General features: G+C 35.6%; 3 protein-coding genes across 8 annotated transcripts in view; 1 reads left to right on the top strand and 2 right to left on the bottom strand.

Moving 5' to 3' along the window:
- LOC138335395 (uncharacterized) overlaps nucleotides 1-3092 on the bottom strand; it is an 84045-nt gene extending 80953 nt beyond the window's left edge. For 3 of the 5 annotated variants that reach the window (XM_069284479.1, XM_069284488.1, XM_069284473.1), the window contains exons 1-2: nucleotides 2895-3092; nucleotides 75-224 (exon numbers count right to left, since the gene is read on the bottom strand). The gene's annotated coding sequence lies outside the window, so the exon portion shown is untranslated. The remainder of the gene's footprint in view (nucleotides 1-74; nucleotides 225-2894) is intronic. The other 2 variants (XM_069284493.1, XM_069284463.1) reach the window with 1 other exon arrangement.
- The window catches only part of LOC138336107 (activating signal cointegrator 1 complex subunit 3-like), a 332564-nt gene that overhangs the window by 268647 nt on the left and 38777 nt on the right, over nucleotides 1-25140 (top strand). The gene's annotated exons all lie outside the window — the stretch shown is intronic.
- LOC138335424 (uncharacterized) lies at nucleotides 10732-21592 on the bottom strand. 2 transcript variants are annotated; one of them, XM_069284521.1, is made up of 6 exons: nucleotides 20156-21592; nucleotides 19208-19377; nucleotides 18747-18871; nucleotides 14913-15020; nucleotides 14172-14235; nucleotides 10732-12021 (listed from the first exon to the last, which is right to left on the bottom strand). In XM_069284521.1, exons 2-6 carry the CDS (start codon nucleotides 19294-19296, stop codon nucleotides 11598-11600), a joined length of 810 nt encoding a protein of 269 aa, XP_069140622.1. In that variant the 5' UTR covers nucleotides 19297-19377; nucleotides 20156-21592; the 3' UTR covers nucleotides 10732-11597. The 2 variants fall into 2 exon arrangements, with proteins under 2 accessions (XP_069140622.1, XP_069140616.1); XM_069284515.1 differs by having other exon boundaries at nucleotides 18747-18876; nucleotides 20156-21580.

The raw sequence follows: 25140 nt of genomic DNA, 5'->3' as shown, positions 1-25140 counted from the left end.
TCCTTAGAAGGATGGAGAATACCTTACCAAAACATTGTCCTTAGAAGGATGGAGAATACTTTACCAAGACTTACTCTAGGACAGCAATGATAAAACTCTTTTGATCTGTACTTTGTAGACTTTAAAACTTCCACCTTAAGACATTAGACCAGGCTCCTTAGTCTGAGGCCACTGGTGAGAATAGTAATTTCTCTGTCTGAACTGAACGCTGCTCCATGGGACGACTATATTAAGGAAAATTAGCAGTTAATGAGAAGTCTATTTTATAACGAAGGTAAAGTTTTCATGGCTGTCTAATTAGTGGGATATACCTGTTGGGTCAGGATGCCAGTAAATCAGGAAGCAGGTCTGCTGGGATGTCAGTAATCACGTTCTCATCTTCATTTGGTGCCTGGATTAGCTAAGAAAAACTCTCGGCAGGACACTGGTACAGATATATGTGGATGGTCTGCTATATATAACTTACTCGAAAAAGTTTAAAGACGTATTCACTTCTGATAGAGATAGTGCATGTTAACTTCAAGGCTAGAAGTGCACTTTTATGAAAGACATGAAACATATATACAACAACTTAAATGATGATGTATACCTATGTGAATCGTGCTTTGTTTAGCTTCAAAGAGCTTTGTGATATTCCGAGATGAATGGCTTCATCAACAATTGCACTATGCTGAATTGAACTGTTAGACTGTTAGTTGTTGAACATGTATTTTTAGAGTAGGAGCTGCACGGTATGCAAAAAGAATAGATTTTCACGATTCAGTCCCTTTTATAAACAAATCAAACAATCTTCTACAAATCATGTTGGATCCTTCATCTTTGTAGATTTATTGACTGTAGCTTAAATAAAACTGCTGTTTCTCTTAATAAGCTCTTCAATACCTTTATAACTGCTTTATAGTTGAGAGAACATATTCTGTGACTTTAGCAGCATTGTGTTTCGATGTATATTGTTTGAATTACGATTCATATTTAATAAATATTTGTCTAATGAAGACTTTTTTTAGAAAAAGAGAGAGAGAAAAAATGTCAATTGTATATTTAAAGGAAAACAACTTTTTCCAGAAAAGCTGTATTATACAACATTTGTGAAAAATTTCTGCACTACTTACTACTTATAACCACCAAATTGCACAGCTATTTAGAGAGAAAAGTCTGGCAGGGTTTCACAACATGATGAAACCATTATAGAGGTCATGCTGTTCTCTTTACATGATAACCGAGATGTTTAAACTTGATTGGAAAGTCTACCATTTAATGCTAAAAACTTTTAAAATTTTATTTTTGGTTTCAATTCGTTTTTGAAGTTTTGACATCTACTTGTGAGTTTGTAGAAAAGAAGTATCTTCACACGATTATAATTGGTTGTTTAAGAGTTGATTTTACATCTGGGAATGGAAAGGTAGCAGCTATAGAGAGGCTGATTATACAAAGGCTTAAATTATGGAAGTTTTTCTTTACATCTTTGTACTCGGTAGAAGTGTGAAAAGTGGTGAAATTGTTAATTTAACAAAGTGGTATATTACAGGTGCTTGTGTGAAGGCTCTAATAACGTCTGTACCAGCACATTTATGTGTTTCTCTCAGATGCACTTTGTTTCAAGGGTGTAGTTCTTAAGGGCCCCTTTGAAAACGGCAGAGTAAATAAATGGTTTCTGGTGAGGGAAGATTATAAGTGATATATTGAGGCTTGTTAAAGTTTAAAGACAAAAGGAAAGATTCTGATAAGACATGAAAAGGACATTTCAGGTAATGAGTTTTCACCATCAAACAAATTCTCTCTCAATTAAATTGATATAAAACAAAAATAGCAATTTACTTGTATCATTTTAAAGCAAGCAATTTTGAATTTTTATTAATAAATGAAAAGAAGAATATTTAAAGAGGCAACATCATCCATAATTGTTCAGATGAAAAAGGAAGCAGACCAGAATAGGCAGACAGAATGGTACCATTATTTTAGGTTGCTGAGTTAGTTAACTGGAAACAATCCTTTGTGACAGTCCATCAATTCCAGCCCCGTAACCAACATTAGTACTCTCTAACACACAGTGTAATAAAATCACTGAATCTCTTAGATACGGGATCGAACTTGTAGTATAACAAAATCTGATTTTAGAAATGTGTTACCTAAAAAATTAGACCTTATAGGTGAAAGTAATGTCTTTGCCTGCAATGTATAGTGATTTTTTATTTCTAGGAGAAAAGTTTGAAGTGAAAATGTTGGATGGCAGCTTTAGGGCTGATAATATTGGCCTGATTGCAAAGAAGTTATTTAATAAATAAGATTTTCGCTGATTACACAAAAAACAAATAAAAAATATAAAATATTGTCTTAAGAAAGTCATAAGCTTTCTTCTCCAAGTAAACAACACATGATCCAAATCCCTTTGCAATCATGCAACCATCTTTTTTTAAAGCTATTTGGAATATGTGGATATTTCTTAGAAAAAAAAATGATAAAAGTAAAAGTATATATATTTCTTGTCCCTTCCTTCCTCCTGTCTGTCTACAACATGGTCGATGCTAAGTTAAACTTTGCCAGAGTATATATATAACTATACTAACCAAATTACACCAGGCTAAAGTTCTACTTATAGATAAAAGGGCCAATCATGTGTCCAATTCCGCTACATTATACAATATAAATCTATAAAAAGAACGCTTACACCCATAATTAATTGGTGTTTCAAAACCTCCGTTGCTGATGTACTCAGTATGTATGTTGATACATCCAGGTGTAAGCCATTATACAATCAGGTCTCCATATATCAGGTCATCAATGTTTATCAGATTTATAAACATCTAAAAGATAAGGTTTGATAAAGTAATCATATTTAAATATTGTCTTCATCTTCTCTGTAGTCTAAATGTATGTATAATAAAACAGCTTACCTGTGGGTTAGGGCAGTCCCAGCAGCTGATTCCCCCTAATTAATGCTGAGTATTAATTAGACAATGCTAATTGCTGTAGTGATGAGGCTTCCCCTCCACGGTTTCCAAGCCTCTATATCTATAGTGACCCAGTAGCAGCAGCCAGCCAGCAGATGGAGGAGGATGTTTATAATGTTCGGCACCTGAACTATCGTAGCTTTCCTCAGTCTTTCTCTATCAGTTTTCTATCTTTACAAAGTACAGACTCCCAACTTAATGCACTTAATGCGTAGTTGGGGAAATACAGCAGGAATTAGTCTACATGTTTTCACCTTCATTAAGTTAGGATACATGTAGTTGGATATACCTGTACAGTTATAAACTGCATTAAATTCTTAGTACAGAAATATAATGGGAATATTCTCTTTCTCTTAAAAATAGACAATTAAAAATATGGATTTTGATAGATCCATTCATAACTTATGTTAAATTGTCGCTAGCGGCTTCAAGAAAGATGATGATTATTCAGATAATAATGACAAATTGCAAAGTCTTTTAATCTACTATTTATATTCTACTGTAATCCTTGGTCTTTTTCTAGTGACAAGTTGTGTAATAAGAGGACATTAAGAAATGTGGTATTGTTTCAGAATTAATGTGTTGTGTGAAAGACAGTAGTGTAAGATGATAGGTATAGACGTGTGTATTCCCAGGACTGTTATATTACAATAGGCCGCAGGGATCAAAAGATTCACAACTACAAACAATAGCCAGGTCATATTACACCAATCTTGGTACGCATCCTCCACGGTCGCTGGCCGACACACTTAGTGGTAGTCCCCAGTAGCTAATATGTTATCTTCTTTACATAATTAATGAACATATAAAATGTTCCAGAAACTGAGCTTGAGTTATGAGTTGTTTAGTCAATTTTATGGTTATTTTTTTATGTTCTATTGTTTTTGAGATGACTTGAAGCCCCACTCTAGGTTAAACATACAACAATGGTATTATTTATCTGTGAAAATCATCAACTGTTGTAAAGTTAGTAAATAAATTTTGTTCTGAACATTGCTCATGCTTGCAAAGGGTCTTCCATTGGCAAGTTTTCACAAAAGGTTAACCATAGGCACAGTTTTCATTGGCTAATCCTATTTTAGGGCTAGCCTATCAGCTTAGCAGAAACATTGGCCAATCAGATTTCAGTTGATGAAACATACAATGATAAGTTCTGATGATATAGACAATGTAAATTGTCCATTCCAAGGCATGTTCTGATTTGTAAACATTGTTCACAGAATGTTTTACAAAGTCGTTGACGTCATCTGTGAATTCTATCATTGTTTGCCAAGTTGCTCACGTTGTTGTGAAACAACGAGTTGCTAAGGACGAAACAATTGCGGCTACGTACCTAGATTTAGAAATACGACAAAGAACGATCACATTTCATAACTGCGTAGTACCGGTATTTCAATAAATATTTGGAATTGACTTGAGTTTGTTGCTCACAGTTATTTGTTTCTTAAATCTTGTTTGTTATGTTCTTATTAGCAAAATTGAGAATTTAATCATTTTATCTTATTGAACACTTATTGAACACTTATTGAACACTTATTGAAGCAAGCGAGCCTTATAACTTTTGAATATGCCAAGGTAGTATGTTATGTACATGGTTAATTCATAATATGGACAGAGTACATGATATCAAACATATTTTAAATGAAGACAATCATCATAACCTATCAAAGAATAGAGGAGGACTGTGTGGAATCACTCTGGTGTTAATATCTGTGCACATTGTAAATTGCCATAACAAATTGCATTGGTTTCTATAAAATTATGGGTTGGTTTAGGAAAGCTGTCATATTTAGGAAAAAGTCACAGTTTTTTGAGAATTTAAGAGGCCCAATTGAGTAGAAATGATAGCTAGACTAAATGTTGTTCTGATAAGCTAGACTAAGTGTTGTTCTGATAAGCTAGACTAAATGTTGTTCTGATAAGCTAGACTAAATGTTCTGATAAGCTAGACTAAGTGTTGTTCTGATAAGCTAGACTAAATAGTGTTGTTCTGATAAGCTAGACTAAGTGTTGTTCTGATAAGCTAGACTAAATGTTGTTCTGATAAGCTAGACTAAGTGTTGTTCTGATAAGCTAGACTAAATGTTGTTCTGATAAGCTAGACTAAGTGTTGTTCTGATAAGCTAGACTAAATGTTGTTCTGATAAGCTAGACTAAGTGTTGTTCTGATAAGCTAGACTAAGTGTTGTTCTGATAAGCTAGACTAAGTGTTGTTCTGAAAGCTAGACTAAATGTTGTTCTTATAAGCTAGACTAAATGTTGTTCTTATAAGCTAGACTAAATGTTGTTCTTATAAGCTAGACTAATAGTGTTGTTCTGATAAGCTAGACTATATAGTGTTGTTCTGATAAGCTAGACTATAAAGTGTTGTTCTGATAAACTAGACTAAATGTTGTTCTGATAAACTAGACTAAATGTTGTTCTGATAAGCTAGACTAAGTGTTGTTCTGATAAGCTAGACTATAAAGTGTTGTTCTGATAAACTACAACTAAGTGTTGTTCTGATAAACTAGACTAAAAGTGTTTTTCTGATAAGCTAGACTATATAGTGTTGTTCTGATAAACTAGACTAAATGTTGTTCTGATAAACTAGACTATATGTGTTGTTCTGATAAACTAGACTAAATGTTGTTCTGATAAACTAGACTATATGTGTTGTTCTGATAAACTAGACTATATAGTGTTGCTTGATAAACTAGACTAAGTGTTGTTCTGATAAGCTAGACTAAATGTTGTTCTTATAAGCTAGACTAAATGTTGTTCTGATAAGCTAGACTAAATGTTGTTGATTATAAAGCTAGACTATAAAGTGTTGTTCTGGTAAGCTAGACTATATAGTGTTGTTCTGATAAGCTAGACTAAGTGTTGTTCTGATAAGCTAGACTAAGTGTTGTTCTGATAAGCTAGACTAAGTGTTGTTCTGATAAGCTAGACTAAATGTTGTTCTGATAAGCTAGACTAAGTGGTGTTCTGATAAGCTAGACTAAATATTGTTCTGATAAGCTAGACTAAGTGTTGTTCTGATCAGCTAGACTAAATGTTGTTCTGATAAGCTAGACTAAATGTTGTTCTGATAAGCTAGACTAAGTGTTGTTCTGATAAGCTAGACTAAATGTTGTTCTTATAAGCAGGGATGAAAATGTTCAGCCGATTGGCTGATTTCAGCCTTTTTGACTTTCAGAAAATAGGTTCCTGGTACATGTAATATCATATAATTTTCCACCAAAAGTTCAGCCTTTTTCAGATTTTTCCATTTTCATCTCTTGTTCTGATAAGCTAGACTAAATGTTGTTCTGATAAGCTAGACTAAGTGTTGTTCTGATAAGCTAGACTAAGTGTTCTGATAAGCTAGACTAAATGTTGTTCTGATAAGCTAGACTAAATGTTGTTCTGATAAGCTAGACTAAGTGTTGTTCTGATAAGCTAGACTAAATGTTCTGATAAGCTAGACTAAATGTTGTTCTGATAAGCTAGACTAAGTGTTGTTCTGATAAGCTAGACTAAGTGTTGTTCTGATAAGCTAGACTAAGTGTTCTGATAAGCTAGACTAAATGTTGTTCTGATAAGCTAGACTAAGTGTTGTTCTGATAAGCTAGACTAAGTGTTCTGATAAGCTAGACTAAATATTGTTCTGATAAGCTAGACTAAATGTTCTGATAAGCTAGACTAAGTGTTGTTCTGATAAGCTAGACTGAATATTGTTAGCTCACCTGGCCCGAAGGGCCGGTGAGCTTATGTCATGGCGCGGCGTCCGTCGTCCGTCGTCCGTCCGTCCGTCCGTCCGTCTGTCTGTCCGTCAACATTTCCTTTAAATCGCTACTAGTCATAGAGTTCTGCATGGATTGTGACCAAATTTGGCCACAAACATCCTTGGGGGAAGGGGAACAGAACTTGTATAAATTTTGGCTCTGAGCCCCTGGGGGCAGGAGGGGCGGGGCCCAATAGGGGAAATAAAGGTAAATCCTATAAATCGCTACTAGTCATAGAGTTCTGCATGGATTGTAACCAAATTTGGCCACAAGCATCCTTGGGGGAAGGGGAACAGAACTTGTATAAATTTTGGCTCTGAGCCCCCGGGGGCAGGAGGGGCGGGGCCCAATAGGGGAAATAAAGGTAAATCCTATAAATCGCTACTTGTCCTAGAGTTCTGCATGGATTGTGACCAAATTTGGCCACAAACATCCTTAGGAGAAGGGGAACAGAACTTGTATAAATTTTGGCTCTGACCCCCTGGGGGCAGGAGGGGCGGGGCCCAATATAGGAAATAAAGGTAAATCCTATAAATCGCTACTAGTCATAGAGTTCTTCATGGATTGTAACCAAATTTGGCCACAAACATTTTTTGGGGAAGGGGAACAGAACTTGTATAAAAATTTGGCTCTGACCCCCCGGGGGCAGGAGGGGCGGGGCCCAATAGGGGAAATAAAGGTAAATCCTATAAATCGCTACTAGTCATAGAGTTCTGCATGGATTGTAACCAAATTTGGCCACAAGCATCCTTGGGGAAGGGAAACAGTACTTGTATAAATTTTGGCTCTGAGCCCCCGGGGGCAGGAGGGGCGGGGCCCAATAGGGGAAATAAAGGTAAATCCTATAAATCACTACTAGTCATAGAGTTCTGCATGGATTGTAACCAAATTTGACCACAAACATTCTTTGGGGAAGGGGAACAGAACCTGTATAAATTTTGACTCTGACCCCCCGGGGGCAGGAGGGGCGGGGCCCAATATGGGAAATAAAGGTAAATCCTATAAATCGCTACTTGTCCTAGAGTTCTGCATGGATTGTGACCAAATTTGGCCACAAACATCCTTTGGAGAAGGGGAACAGAACTTGTATAAATTTTGGCTCTGACCCCCCGGGGGCAGGAGGGGGGCGGGGCCCAAATAGGGAAAATAAAGGTAAATCCTATAAATCGCTACTAGTCATAGAATTCTGCATGGATTGTAACCAAATTTAGCCACAATCATTCTTTGGGGAAGGGGAACAGAACTTGTATAAATTTTGGCTCTAACCCCCCAGGGGCAGGAGGGGCGGGGCCCAATAGGGGAAATAAAGGTAAATCCTATAAATCGCTACTTGTCCTAGAGTTCTGCATGGATTGTGACCAAATTTGGCCACAAACATCCTTGGGAGAAGGGGAACAGAACTTGTATAAATTTTGGCTCTGACCCCCTGGGGGCAGGAGGGGCGGGGCCCAATAGGGGAAATAAAGGTAAATCCTATAAATCGCTACTAGTCATAGAGTTCTGCATGGATTATAACCAAATTTGGCCACAAAACATCCTTGGGGGAAGGGGAACAGAGCTTGTATAAATTTTGGCTCTGACCCCCAGGGGGCAGGAATGGTGGGGCCCAATAGGGGAATTAGAGGTAAATATTCAAATTTCTTCAGAAAATAAACAATGAACCTGTATCCAGAATATTACTTGGCATTACAAACCAGGTGAGCGATACAGGCCCTCTGGGCCTCTTGTTCTGATAAGCTAGACTAAATGTTCTGGTTCTCCAGTAGACAATGAGGGTGCTAGTTACCTGTCTGGTACCCCATTAGATTATGAGGGTGGTAGTTATCCTGTGTGGTACCCCAGTAGATTATGAGGGTGGTAGTTACCTTGTGTGGTACCCAATAGATTATGAGGGTGGTAGATACCCTGTGTGTTACCCAATAGATTATGAGGGTGTTAGTTACCCTGTGTGGTACCCCAGTAGATTAAAAGGATGGTAGTTACCCTGTGTGGTACCCACTAGATTATGAGGGTGGTAGTTACCCTGTGTGGTACCCCAGTAAATTATGAGGGTTGTAGTTACCCTGTGTGGTACCCAATAGATTATGAGGGTGGTAGTTACCCGTGTGGTACCCCAGTAGATTATGAGGGTGGTAGTTACCCTGTGTGGTACCCCAGTAGATTATGAGGGTGGTAGTTACCCTGTGTGGTACCCCAGTAGATTATGAGGGTGGTAGTTACCCTGTGTGGTACCCCAGTAGATTATGAGGGTGATAGTTACCCTGTGTGGTACCCAATAGATTATGAGGGTTGTAGTTACCCTGTGTGGTACCCCAGTAGATTATGAGGGTGGTAGTTACCCTGTGTGGTACCCAAGTAGATTATGAGGGTGGTAGTTACCCTGTGTGGTACCCCAGTAGATTATGAGGGTGGTAGTTACCCTGTGTGGTACCCAATAGATTATGAGGGTGGTAGTTACCCTGTGTGGTACCCCAGTAGATTATGAGGGTGGTAGTTACCCTGTGTGGTACCCCAGTAGATTATGAGGGTGGTAGTTACCCTGTGTGGTACCCAATAGATTATGAGGGTGGTAGTTACCATGTGTGGTACCCCAGTAGATTATGAGGGTGGTAGTTACCCTGTGTGGTACCCCAGTAGATTATGAGGGTGGTAGTTACCCTGTGTGGTACCCCAGTAGATTATGAGGGTGGTAGTTACCCTGTGTGGTACCCAATAGATTATGAGGGTGGTAGATACCCTGTGTGGTACCCCAGTAGATTATGAGGGTGGTAGTTACCCTGTGTGGTACCCAATAGATTATGAGGGTGGTAGTTACCCTTTCTTGTGCCTGGTTGGTGTCCTGCCAGATTTTGTGAGATGTAGTAAGAAGTGTAGTAAAACGTAAGTGATAGATAGTGCCAAGATTTGTTGATGATCTTTTTTGTAGTACAGCAGTATCAAACATTGGCGTGTGTCCAACAGAATCTATCTCTACCATCATCTGTCTGTTGTAGCTATTGTGATGCTTATAACCCCTCTCATGCAATCTTACCCCTTTATACCGTCTCTTATTCCTTTAATTGTCTCCATGTAATACCTAATTTCTCATTCCCCGGTCCCCTCCTTACACCTTCTCTCATTCCTCTGTCCCTTCCTTATACCTTTTCTCATTCCTCTGTCCCTTCCTTATACCTTCTCTCATTCCTCTGTCCCTTCCTTATATTTTCTCTCATTTCTCTGTCCCTTCCTTATACCTTCTTTCATTCGTCTGTCTCTTCCTTATTCCTCCTCTCATTTCTCTTTCCCCTCCTTATACCTTCTCTCATTCGTCTGTCCCTTCCTTATACTTTCTTTCATCTCTCTGTCCCCTTTTACCCCCTTTTATTATTTCACCTTTCGTCATACCCCCAATAACTACCTCCACACTCATATATTGTGCCGCTATATACACATCTTGACATCATATCAATTTTTTCTCTGATAAATACCATAAAGTCATGTTGGCCAGAATGTTTAAAAATGTTTTATGATAGCGTCAATTTGTTAACTGAGAGGGAAACATTACATTTGTCTGCAGTGACCTTGGTAAAGCATGCTGCATACAATATCTGTTTCATTACTATCTATTTTATAAAACAGGACATGTATCACAGCGGGGATCCAGGCATTTATACAATACAGATGCCCAATCATTATTTCCTGGTGTTTCCCAAGTTTCTTTTTTCAAAAGGAGAAAGCTACTTCTCCTGAGCAGCAGATGAAATAAAGACCAAATTTTATAGGAGGTATAGTGTTTTCAAGATTTAATTTGAAAAATATCATGGATTAAAGGAATGGATTCAAAAGTAGAAAAAGAACAGTGTTTAATAACAATGATTTTATCCTTCCAGAAACTGTTGATAATTGAATCAATACTACCATTTGCTTAACCTTACTCTCATAAATGATACAGGGCCAGAGTCGACCCACTGTACATTTAAGTTTCAAATTCTGTGTAACTTCTTCTCCTAAGACAAAACAAGAATTCACATTTGATAAAGATAAAGTCTTAATAATATAACCAAATAGTATTTTAATACATCAAAAAGATTTCTTATAATGGTGCATGGGAGATAACTTTCAAAATATATTTGACACGACTGTAGCAACCCCATCCTATCTGTTCTCTTTTCTTCCCTATCGTCTATCTTTTGTGAATTATCAGGATCAATGTTGTGACAATAGTTTTTTTGAACCTGGACTAAATCTCTACATACAGTAATGCTGTTTTTTTCACGAGTTTTGCTTAAATTGGGAAAATTGCAGCAAACAAAAATTTCACAATTTGGTTTTAGAAAAATTAATGTATACAGTTTACCTATTATTTATATATACCAAAACAATGAAATCATGAAAGTATCAACTGAGCAAAGATTACCAGAGATTTGATAGTGCATGTATAAAATTTTTTAGCCTTTACAACTGATGGATGGAATGGTATATTTTTATTCACATACATAAGCATGAGATGATTTGGCAAACATTACAGCACATTTATACGAAATCACATAATACACACAAAATACAAGTAGATTTCCCCGATTGTTCTTTGAACTGTAATATAACAGGGACTATGATTCATTATTGTACACACACTCATACATCCTTTTCAAGGAAACAACCTCTATAAGGTGACATCCTGTAAAATGGTCTCAAGGTCATTGCATATAAATTACTATTTCATCAGTCTCTGAGGGTATAAACCCATAAATACACTGGAAAAAAAACATGATTTTCTCCTATGGGTTATTTTGTTTATAAATTTTATTATGACTGTACATGAGTGTCCTGTGACCTCACAGATAGATTCAGGCCTGGAATCTCCTTATTTAGGTACAGGAGTATACTACTGATGAGTGAGGTGGTATACTTGTATCCTTCAGGTCCATGGGCCTGCTTTTAGGGTTTGTGTTTTTAATTGTTCACCTTTTAGGTCAGCATCTGAACAGTTGGGTTTTTTACATGGATGGTTGCTCATATCGACATAGCTTTCAGCACTTTGAGTTGACCCTGGCCTCATCTCTTTAGGATTCCATCCCATGTTTCTGAGTTCTTCTTCATTGACATAAAGATGTTTTTGACACTTTTGTTTCTTAAATATAGACCTTGTTAATGAAGAAAGCCTATTTCTTGTGTAATTTTCATTTGGTCGTTCCTCTGTCAGTGGTTTTGAGGTCCTCTTGTTTGCTCTGTTTAGATGTCCAAGTGTCCAGAACTCTTTATACTCCCTTTTACAGCAATTCTTTTTAGGAGAATTAGATTCAACAGTCAAACTTGAAAGTTGCACTAATTTTGATTTCCTTCTGTAAAGAATACAACAAAATTCAAAATTTAATCAAAATTTAAATTGAACATCTTTATTCACCATCCTAGTTATAAATATCAGTTAAAGTTTCTTCCTTTTCCTTTCCACTTGGAAAACCAATGGAATCTATGTGTAAACATACTTAAATTTATCAAATAGCCTGGAAAATTAAATTGTAAGTATTGATGTCACTATTTTTTAATTTCATCAGGTTATGAAATATATTTTGTTTACTACGCGTATTCACACATTTTGCAAACAAAATGTTTTTCATACTTCGGTGAAATTAAAAAATAGTGACATTAATCCTTAATATTATATTTGCCGTAACTGGATGAAAATTTTGACATGTTATTTTTTCTTCATTAATCTATTGAAAACCGTAAGGTTTGATGAATTAAGCCGTGAAAATCATTCAAATGGTTCCAGATGTCTGACAAACGTTAGTTTCAACACAGAATTTAAGTACTGTAAAATTGTTGGTTTTTATGCCTTATGTGTGTTTATATGGAAACATACCTGCAGAAATCACTTTATAATGACTCATAACATTATAAAAATGCTAAATGAAATTGTAGACCACGATTTGGCTTTATGGTCCGACCGCATGTACTCATTTCACTTCACTATAGATGTACATATAATGATTTTTGGCAGTACAGAGGATTCCGCTTATTTGAATAAGTCATTTTCCGGAAGAAAATATGCAAATAACAGGAGTATTCGAATAGGCGGAGATGACATTTTGCACCTTCGTTTGACCTCACACATATGTATGTGAACAGGCAAATAGATATCGTTTCGTTTACTTGATAAATATGTAAATTATTTACACTTAAAACGAACAACAAGTGATTATTTTCGAAGTCGTAAATAGATTTTAATTGTTTAATAACAAAAAATATTCCAATATTAGATTCTTGTTTACGTTAGATCGACACGTGAATATATGAGAAACAGCTAAACAAACGATCGATATCAAATGCAATAACTAAACAGGATTGAATTTGTGTCTACAATTCTGAACCTAAATTGTTCTAATAAAGAAATTTATGTACATTTGCATGGCAAAATGAACTTACGATCGTGATTAAACTTCAAAGTGCCGATCAACTAGTAGTGTTGTTTTTACACATGTGTATGAATTCGAAAATGGCGGCAGGTGGACCTAAATGTGTTTTGAGAATTCTCTCTGTATTGTTGATCTATACGGCGAATAGCTTGATAACATTTCAGAAATTAATGCATATTCAAGTAGCAATGAAACAACGTACATGTAGCAAGTATCTTTTGTATCCTACATACGTACATGTAGCAAGTATCTTTTGTATCCTACATACTGTACGAAACTTGCGGTAGTCATTGCACGCCAACTTTGCATGCTTTTATGTCTCGTTCAACGAGACGCTTGATTCGCACATGTCCGTCGTAGTCAACAAGACTCTGGTTGAGCGAGACTACTCATGAATGGCAATTGTTGTAAGGAAGCATGGTTTCTCCAACCGATCGCGAACTAAGGTATGTTACGTTAATAAATAAACATATTTGAAAGAGCAAATGCTTTAATTAGATGTTTGAGTCAGTGATTATACTAAAGTTATGATCAGCCGCTGCTGATGTAAATCGTAACAGCGTCGAATACCTTTGCAGATTCATGCATAAAATAACAAGCCATACGATAACGTTAATCTGTCACCATGATGATTTCTAGTAAAAGCGAAGTATCTTGAAACATATATTGGCGAATTTCGCTAAAAATATATTGCAAAATTGAAAAATATTCGATTTTATTTTTTAGAATTTCCCAAATATTTTATTCAAATAATCGGAGGTCATGTAAAAGTCTATGCAAATACACAGAGTTGAAAAACAAAGAGAAGGGAAAAAATCGGGACCGCAGAATTTTATGCAAATAACCAAAATATTCAAATAACCGTTATTCGATTATGTGGAGTCCTCTGTACTGCCAAAAATCATTTTCAGCTCTTATATGTCCTTGTAAAATTAAAACGTAAGCATTGAAAATACTGTAATTCTCAAAATGTTGGTAACTTTTGGTAATAAATAACATATGAAAAGCTCATCTTGATGCGTGAGTATGAAAAATACGGCACATATAACTTTAAGTGAGTTTATTTGTAAACATACCTTCTGTAGCCGCAGTATATGATCACACCAATTGCCTGTACAAGGTTCATCAAACCCAGAACTCCTGTAAATATTAAATAAAAAACAAATATTGTATTTTTATGTAATATTTGGAGACTTCTCACAGTTTACTCCTCTTTGTCTATAATAATATTACATTAAGTTTAAGTCTATAAAAATATTACATTATGTTTAAGTCTATAATAATATTACATTAAGTTTAAGTCTATAATAATATTACATTAAGTTTAAGTCTATAATAATATTACATTAAGTTTAAGTCTTAATAATATTCAGTTTAAGTCATATAATATTACTTAGTTTATAATAATATTACATTAAGTTTTAAGTCTATAATAATATTACATTAAGTTTAAGTCTATAATAATATTACATTAAGTTTAAGTCTATAATTAATATTGCATTTAAGTATAAAGGTTTTGTCCCACCAAAAATTTTAATGGAATTTATTCAAAAGTAAAAACAATTGCTGATTTCAAAAGCTACATTTACATTCAAAATCCACATGTGGTTCATCATTAAATACTTCCAAGATCAACTACTTTAACTTCTAATTTTAAAATTTCTGCATAAACATAAAAACTTTTTCAGATGTCACTGTTACTGGTTCGTGAATGCCAACTTGACAACAAATTTAACCTGAATCAGTATTTCTGTACATTTCTGTTGGTATCACCCAATGATCAGCTAAGGGCAGATAACTCTACATTAATGACTTACCTTTGATATACCAGTTGAACTCTTGAGTTACTTGGGTTATCACTGGTGACATCTCGGTTATTTCTAATTCATCTCTAGTCCCACAGTGTAGGTCAAAGGTGAAAACTCCTGAAAGTGAATTAAGTTAAAAAACAAAGTTTATTATAGTTAAACAGGAAAATCCTACAGAAATAAGACTAAATAGAAGTGAAGATGGGCAGTAATGTTTAAGAACCTTTTGATAAAAATTCAAATAAATATTGATCATAGCTTCTAATGTCGTTACCAAGAACACCATGTGTCTACCGTTACTACGTGACCTCTTTCTAAACTCTCCCGAGAAGGGGTAATGAAATTTCCGACTTTCATAATTTCTCTGGCGATAAATATATTGTTTACTTTCATACAGGATAACATGGAATATATGTTGATATGTTAACTGGTTTGTTGATACATTGTTTTGTGGAATAGACTGGTTTGTTGATACATTGTTTTGTGGTCTGGACTGTTGTGTTGATACATTATTTTGTGGTCTGGACTGTTGTGTTGATACATTATTTTGTGGTCTGGACTGTTGTGTTGATACATTATTTTGTGGTCTGGACTGTTGTGTTGATACATTATTTTGTGGTCTGGACTGTTGTGTTGATACATTATTTTGTGGTCTGGACTGTTGTGTTGATACATTATTTTGTGGTCTGGACTGTTGTGTTGATACATTATTTTGTGGTCTGGTCTGTTTTGTTGATACATTATTTTGTGGTCTGGACTGTTGTGTTGATACATTATTTTGTGGTCTGGACTGTTGTGTTGATACATTATTTTGTGGTCTGGACTGTTGTGTTGATACATTATTTTGTGGTCTGGACTGTTTTGTTGATACATTATTTTGTGGTCTGGACTGTTCTGTTGATACATAATTTGTGGTCTGGACTGTTGTGTTGATACATTATTTTGTGGTCTGGACTGTTGTGTTGATACATTATTTTGTGGTCAGGTCTGTTTTGTTGATACATTATTTTGTGGTCTGGATTGTTGTGTTGATACATTATTTTGTGGTCTGGACTGTTCTGTTGATACATTATTTTGTGGTCTATACTGTTGTGTTGATACATTATTTTGTGGACTGGACTGTTTTGTTGATACATTATTTTGTGGTCTGGACTGTTGTGTTGATACATTATTTTGTGGTCTGGACTGTTGTGTTGATACATTATTTTGTGGTCTGGATTGTTGTGTTGATACATTATTTTGTGGTCTGGACTGTTGTGTTGATACATTATTTTGTGGTCTGGACTGTTGTGTTGATACATTATTTTGTGGTCTGGATTGTTGTGTTGATACATTATTTTGTGGTCTGGACTGTTGTGTTGATACATTATTTTGTGGTCTGGATTGTGTTTGATACATTATTTTGTGGTCTGGACTGTTGTGTTGATACATTATTTTGTGGTCTGGTCTGTTTTGTTGATACATTATTTTGTGGTCTGGACTGTTGTGTTGATACATTATTTTGTGGTCTAGGCTGTTGTGTTGATACATTATTTTGTGGTCTGGACTGTTTTGTTGATACATTATTTTGTGGTCTGGATTGTTTTTTTGATACATTATATTGTGGTCTAGGCTGTTGTGTTGATACATTATTTTGTGGTCTGGTCTGTTTTGTTGATACATTATTTTGTGGTCTGGATTGTTGTGTTGAAACATTATTTTGTGGTCTTGACTGTTGTGTTGATACATTATTTTGTGGTCTGGTCTGTTTTGTTGATACATTATTTTGTGGTCTGGATTGTTGTGTTGATACATTATTTTGTGGTATGGACTGTTGTGTTGATACATTATTTTGGTGGTCTGGACTGTTTTGTTGATACTTTATTTTATGGTCTGGACTGTTCTGTTGATACATTATTTTGTGGTCTGGACTGTTGTGTTGATACATTATTTTGTGGTCTGGACTGTTTTGTTGATACTTTATTTTATGGTCTGGACTGTTCTGTTGATACATTATTTTGTGGTCTGGATTGTTGTGTTGATACATTGTTTTGTGGTCTGGACTGTTGTGTTGATACATTATTTTGTGGTCTGGACTGTTCTGTTGATACATTATTTTGTGGTTTGGACTGTTGTGTTGATACATTATTTTGTGGTCTGGACTGTTGTGTTGATACATTATTTTTTGGTCTGGACTGTTTTGTTGATACATTATTTTGTGGTCTGGACTATTCTGTTGATACATTATTTTGTGGTCTGGACTGTTTTGTTGATACATTATTTTGTGGTCTGGACTGTTGTGTTGATACATTATTTTGTGGTCTGGACTGTTGTGTTGATACATTATTTTGTGGTCTGGACTGTTGTGTTGATACATTATTTTGTGGTCTGGACTGTTGTGTTGATACATTATTTTGTGGTCTGGACTGTTGTGTTGATACATTATTTTGTGGTCTGGACTGTTTTGTTGATACATTATTTTGTGGTCTGGACTATTCTGTTGATACATTATTTTGTGGTCTGGACTGTTTTGTTGATACATTTTTTTGTGGTCTGGACTGTTGTGTTGATACATTATTTTGTGGTCTGGACTGTTGTGTTGATACATTATTTTGTGGTCTGGACTGTTCTGTTGATACATTATTTTGTGGTCTGGACTGTTTTGTTGATACATTTTTTTGTGGTCTGGACTGTTTTGTTGATAGAAATATTATTTCTTTGGTTCCATAGCATCCACACACAAAAAAAAAAAGTTGTCCACACAAAAAGCTGATGTGTTACAGTATTTTGATGACCCTTTATATTTATACAACAAAATGGCGCTCTCCAAGAGGGATACACCATATTTGGAAGTATATACACTAACCATTAGATTCTTACATACATTGCACTTGTACATATAAATATTTCTCTCTCAGATATCATCAATCGGATGCAATATGAATTGATCAGAACTACTGGGCTATCTTAACAAAATGTATAGGATAGCTAGGTGACTCATGTTAGTGAACAATTAAAGGGGTCAGCAATTGTGTACATGTACATGTATCACGTACTTACCAGGTTTAGAGTCTGTCATTGACATTCATGTCTGATCTCATTCACAACTCTGTATGTGGTGAAATCACCGGGATGATGTAAATGACTTTTTACAGTTGTAATCTTATTTTAGCGTGTTTTGTTGGAGAAATTCTGCTCTAACATATGGTTGTACTGGTTTGTGTTTCTGTGTGTATCATAAATGTAGTCATGAGGATAATTGCACAAATTCTAGATAACTTTTACTCCTAATTGGGTATGCTTGCAGTTGGTGATTTCACAGTAGATAGTGACAGCATATCAGATGGGGTATTAAGGTCATTTGACCCGAAGGGTCAGGACGTCATGGTCTGCCGTGCATAACTTTTCTCATTTTGAACTACTTCTCAAGTCCTACCACTTCGGTTTAGCTGAAGCTTGCATGAAATTATCCTGACATGGTCTTGACCAAGTGCTGTTATTTTTTGGGTCGAACCAAAATCCAAGATGGCCGCCACAGCCGCCATATTGAAAACATATTTTGAACTTCTTCTCAAGTTCTACTGGTGTGATTTGGCTAAAACCTGGCTGAAATCATCCTGATATGATTTCAACAAAGTGTTGTTACATCTCTGAGGTTGATCCCTAAATGAAGATGGCTACCCTGACACCATATCAAATGAATTTCCTATATGACTATTGCCAAGTTAGTCAGATGACCGTTACAGCCTCTTGATTTTCACATATTTGATCATTAAAAAAACATATTAATTTTCCAATTGTGAGACTTTCACAAAATATCAATAGTGATATCGATCATAGCACAAAAATTAGAAATTTTGATACCTTTGAGGATGAGATTTGAAAGGCTAAGGGAACCAGGCCTTATTTGTATGGTACTGTTAGAATTAGACATCTCCAGTAGTGTCCAGTACAGGACTGTGTCCTCCCAGTCTCCTCCTGTCACGTTACTTGTCTAAAAGGGAAATCATTCATGTAGTTCACTCATAGACAGAAAAAAAAATCATGATATTTTTCACTAAAATAAACTTTAAAACTTAAATGGAATTCTATAGCTTCAATGATGACCATTTTGCGGTCACAGTCAATGAATTTGTTTGTACATATTTTATGGCCTATTAACAGCCCGGGAGAGTACTGCCCCCACTTAGTGGTTAGTTGGTAATATTGACCTTTACCTCTCAGCGACCACAACCCCAGCTAAATAAGGATACATGTCATTGTAGGTAATGTTAGTATTTACAATAAAACAATTAAAAACTATCAACATTATGAGTTTAACTTACAGTATTGGTGAAGAAAAGCTCAGTTGATGTTGAGTTGAATTCCAAACTGCAATTGTTGACTTGGTAAAGCCCTTGACCTTCACATTCATCTTGACCTTGACCTATAGTCTGACCTTCATACTTGTTAGGACTGCATACCACAAATTTGATAATTGTTATATTGTCTTCACCTGATAACAAGATATAAGCATATTATGTTCATCGTTAGATTTCCACAGATAAGTTGACTTGTGGTTTTAAATGAAACTTTTGTTCATTCTCATTCATGTACATGTTAAGCCAAAAATATTGACATTGGATACAATTGATTGAACTTCCATGCAGATAAAGGGAGTGTATAAATGACACTGCATGTTCTGGGTTTTTGACTGAGCAGGACTTTTAAGCTGAAAGCAATCTCAATCTCAGGAAATCTTGCAACATACTTGCAAAGCACAAAGCAATGTGATGACCTTGACTTCAATGTCAAACATCGGACAGGTGTTTTTCAATACATTTTGTATAGGCGATATGTTTTCAAGTGTTGATTATAATGTCCATGTCTTCATTATAATTGGATGGATGTTTTTATAAATGGCCAATTCACTGCACAAATAGGTCACCAGGAAATGGCCATAATATGTATTGGTCATCACTTAAGTAAGCTAAAATTCTTATGATGAGATAACCACAACGTTGATCATCCATACACTAGTGATACTGACCATGATACATACTGACCATGATACATACTGACCATGATACATACTGACCATGATACATACTGACCATGATACATACTGACCATGATACATACTGACCATGATACATACTGACCATGATACATACTGACCATGATACATACTGACTATGATACTGACCATGATACATACTGACCATGATACATACTGACCATGATACATACTGACTATGATACTGACCATGATACATACTGACTATGATACTGACCTTTTATATGGATGTACTCCTGTGGAATCCTCTGATAATGTTCTCCAGTGACCAACACAATATTGACCAGTAGCACCAGTAGTGACCACTGCATCATTGTTTTGGACATGCAGAAAAATCCTTTTCAAAAGTCATCAGATGTCTGTGTCTCTCTCATTTCTAAAGATACTGCAGTGATAATCAAGGTTTTGAATAGTTACAAGATGAAGTGAATATTTAATTATAGTACTGAACAATTCAGAAACATCAGCATTGATTGGTGCAGCACCTTCTCAGAGTATGATAATTAGCATCTGTTTGTTGATACATATAGCTTGGTTAATATTTCTTGGAACATTTGATGATGTATTATATTTCCTTGTATGTATAGACTTTTCCTAAGTGGTATATCCATATATGTGTGCTGTATAACCACATATTAGATCATAAACAATAATATCAAGTGCCCTCCGTCATATTGTTTATAAATATACATTGGCAATTTGTGCTTTTGCACTTAAAATTGAAAGAGGTATGGCGCTTATCAGCCTGTTTCGACCTAATGGCGACCATTTTCAAAAACCAAAAATCATGACTATGCCTTACATGTAAGATATAAATGATCTTTGTGAAAAGAAGTCAATTAATTGCTGTATATAATTAATCAAATGGCTACAAAGTTGTATAATTGTGTAAGTTTTTTGGAGGCGTTTTCTCTCAGTAAAATCCACTTTTTGTCATAGAGTGCATCAGTGGACCAACTTAAACTATGGCACATTTAATCATTGTAATAAAATACAACTTTAATCCCATTCATAAAAAGTGCTCCTCCAATGTGCTCGCACTGAAAAATGAGAAAAAGTAATAGGGTTCCACTCACCATTTTCATACTTTTTATTTTTATTTTAACATGCAATAGAAAACTGTTTTGTCATGTAAAAGGGGTTTTAAAATGGTGAATTTTATGTGATCTCAGATAAATTAACCATAAAAGTTAAGATGAAACAATATTAACAGAAAAAATGTCCTGAAGTAAACTATATACTATTTTTGTCCTTTTTGTATCCATCCACTTATAACATTGTGCCACGTCAACACTGATTGGAAAAGAAAAATGTTGTATAAAACGATATATAAAATTTCCCCACAGAATGAGATATCTTATTACATGTATTATTACACGTGCTGCCATCTGTTATATGGACCAATAAAGCAGATCATGGCATTTTTTACCTGGGCAAGGTTCCCACGCAACCTTGAAAACTGGAAGTTTCTAAGGCAAGGTTCCCACGCAACCTTGAAAACTGGAAGTTTCTAAGGCAAGGTTCCCACGCAACCTTGAAAACTGGAAGTTTCTAAGGCAAGGTTCCCACGCAACCTTGAAAACTGGAAGTTTCTAAGGCAAGGTTCCCACGCAACCTTGAAAACTGGAAGTTTCTAAGGCAAGGTTCCCACGCAACCTTGAAAACTGGAAGTTTCTAAGGCAAGGTTCCCACGCAACCTTGAAAACTGGAAGTTTCTAAGGCAAGGTTCCCACGCAACCTTGAAAACTGGAAGTTTCTAAGACGCCGATTTTGTTGACATTTTCGTCAAACATATAGCGAATGATAGACAGACAGGTTTGCCTTTCTGCCGGTTATATAGTCTTGAATGAGAAATGAAACATTTTAAACAGCGTCGGAGCTACAAATACAAAGATGTAATGATCGATATATGTAAGAGCGGTGTTTTTGTTTAGACAGCAATATAAGCTACTGTATAAGCGTTGTTCATCGGACGTTGAGAACTATGAAAACTTCAGTATGATGATTTTATGAGTGCAAGCGTACTCTCGCACTATTATTTTCCTTGTCGGGTGTGGAGTCTGTGTACATCCGCCATGCGCAGATTCCAACTGCACACGCGATACCGAAACTCAGTGTTGTTATGTATGACACTAAATACATGTAGTTATGAGATAAGGGAGATAACTCCTATAGTTTTTTTTTTATCAATACATCCTATGAAGGTCATATCATTGATTTAGGTTATAGAACTTTCTAGAATATAATCATGTATAAACAAATATGTTTGTAAACATGTTGATTTTAGGTAGAGATCTAGAATGATCTATTTCCAGAAAGTTATGTGTGTTTACTTGTTTACTGTTTTTAGTTAGATATTTCTAGAAGTAGGAGGTTCTCCAATATTCTTGAATTACGGTTTAGCTATATATACTCCAGCTGCCCAAGGCTAATCAGAACTGTAATGAGACCTGTAATAAGACATATCAAAAATTGTACAGCGCCATATAAGATTCTATTGGGAGAGCTATTGTGACTTTATCTGTGGATTATTACAACACTTTGTGTGGATTTATTCATATTGCCTGGAACTTTACAAATCATCGGTGGACATTCAATTTCCTTGTGGATTTGTGATTATTGTTAATTTGAAACCTAGAAGGATCAAGGATTATACCAGGACATTCGCATACAGATAAGTAACACTTTAAATCATCGTATTACTCTTGTACCACCACCAATTACTCTAGATATTGTAAACCATCTCTGTATAATATTGTATATATAATTAAATTGTGTTTTGAATTTAGCTGCTGGTTTCTCCTTTCTGTTATTCGTTCATGTAACAGAAATTGGGGGCTCGTCCGGGATATCGATATTTAATTTGTGAAATCTAACTTTGAAAAATTAATTAAGAAATTTTCAAAATTTGTGTAAAAACTTGGAGTTTACATTTGAAACCAACAGCTAGATTAACATGACTACTATGCAGGTAGAACAGTTTGTTAAAGCGCCATCCCTGGAAGTTCTTTTGCAAGTTAGTAAGAAGGATTTACTATTATTGGGTAAACATTTAGGCCTTACTATCAAAACTAATTTGAGGAAAGCTGAAATTAGGAATGTAATTATAAGATATTTTGTTGACAATGGCAAATTTGACTCTAGTGCATTGGATAGTATAGAGGAAACAGTCACTTCAGAAATCCAAATTAGACAAATGGAACTTGAACATGAAATGAAAATGAAACAAATAGAGAATGAAATGAAAATGAAACAAATAGAGAAAGAAATGAGAGAAAGAGAAATAGAAAAGGAGTTAAGGGAAAAAGAAATAGACAAAGAAAGAGAGTTAAGAGAAAAAGAAATGGAAAGAAAATTAAAAGAAAAAGAGATCGAGAGAGATCAGATGTTAGAACTAGAGAAGCAGAAAATTCAAGCTGAAACAGAACTTAGAATTAAAGAATTAGAGCTAGCTTCTCAAGACGGTTCAAGTAATCCAACTTTTAGGGGTTTACAAGGAAACAGATGTTTTGATGTCAGTAGAAATATTAGGTTAGTTCCTCCTTTTCAAGAGAAAGAAGTTGACAAGTATTTTCTACATTTTGAGAAAATAGCTGATAGTATGAAATGGCCTGAAGATAAGCTTACAATGCTTCTTCAGAGTGTCTTGATTGGTAAAGCTAGAGACATTTATTCTTCTTTATCTGTTGATGATATTTCAAATTACCAAGTAGTCAAGAAAGCTATTTTGAAAGCTTATGAGTTAGTTCCTGAGGCTTACCGCCAGAAATTTCGAAACTCGAGAAAGAGAGATGAACAAACTCATGTAGAATTTGCCAGAGAAAAGGAACAATTATTTAATAGGTGGTGTGATTCTAAAGAAATTGATGACGATTTCGGTAAATTGAGGCAATTATTGTTGATAGAGGAGTTTAAACGTTGTGTCCACACAAACATAAAAACTCATTTAGATGAGAGAAAAGTTGAAACACTTAGTGAAGCAGCTACAATGGCTGATGATTACGCTCTCACCCACAAAGGCTCATTTGTTAAAAACAGTTCTCAAGACAAAAACAGTACCACAGGTACTAGTAAATTTGGTCAGCCTAGGAACCCAACCTTTAGTGGCCCTTCTAACGACAAACCTAAATTAGGTGATAAGACTAAGTCTGATTCTAAAACAGATCATAGGGCAGGTGTGGGGTCTCCTTCTGGTCCTGTTTGTAATTACTGCAAGAAAGTAGGGCATACTATGTCTGAATGTTATTCTCTCCAGCGTAAGGAGCAAAGGCGTAAACAGTCAGTTCCTTCTGTGTTAGCTATGTCAAAGCCTAGTCAGAAACTTAGTGATATTGTGGAAGATTCTAAAGTGTCTGTTGAAATTAAGAGCTCAGAGTCTGATAGTGTCTTGGAGAAGTACTCTCCCTTCATTTCTGAAGGTTTTGTTTCACTTACTAGTGATATTACCAACTTGAAACCTGTGAAGATTTTGCGCGATACTGGGGCTTCTCATTCTTTGATATTAGATGGCGTAGTGCCTTTGTCTGAGGAGACCTCATCTGGTAGTAGTGTTTTGCTTCAAGGTGTAGAGTTAGGTTTTGTTAATGTGCCTCTCCATTGTGTTTATTTAAAGTCAGACTTGGTTACTGGGCCTGTCACCATTGGTGTTAGACCGGAACTTCCCATAGAGGGCGTGTCGCTCATTTTAGGCAATGACTTGGCTGGAGAGAAAGTTAGGGTAGATCCCTTAGTGTCCAGTATCCTTGATAAAACAGATGATGCTGAGTCTATTCAACAGGAATTTCCTGGTATTTTCCCTTCTTGTGCTGTAACTCGTTCAATGAGTAAGAAGGTTTCTGATGTTGCAGTAGTTGAGGATCATTATAGTCCAGGGTTAGGTGACACTTTCTTGGCTCATGATATAGAGGATGTCGGGAGCAAGTGTGATCTTTTGAGCAATCCTGTAGACTTTGATAGTAATAGAGTTGTTCCTAACAAGGGTACTTCTTTGTCTGACATGATGAGTAAATCATCTTTGTCTAGAGAGGAGCTTATAGTAGAACAGGAGAAAGATCCTGAAATCTCCTTATTGTGTAATCGGGCTTTGAGTGAGGAAGAGGCTGAGAAAGTCCCGGTTTGTTACTTCCGTCAGTCAGGTGTGTTGATGCGCAAGTGGCGCCCCCCTGATGTGTCTCCCGAGGAAGACTGGAAGGTTGTCAATCA

This window comes from Argopecten irradians, chromosome 1 (assembly GCF_041381155.1).
Source record: "Argopecten irradians isolate NY chromosome 1, Ai_NY, whole genome shotgun sequence".
NCBI classification, from domain to species: Eukaryota; Metazoa; Mollusca; class Bivalvia; order Pectinida; family Pectinidae; genus Argopecten; species Argopecten irradians.
The sequence above is the reverse complement of the archived record's forward strand: the minus strand, read 5'-3'. Positions and strand labels throughout refer to the sequence as shown.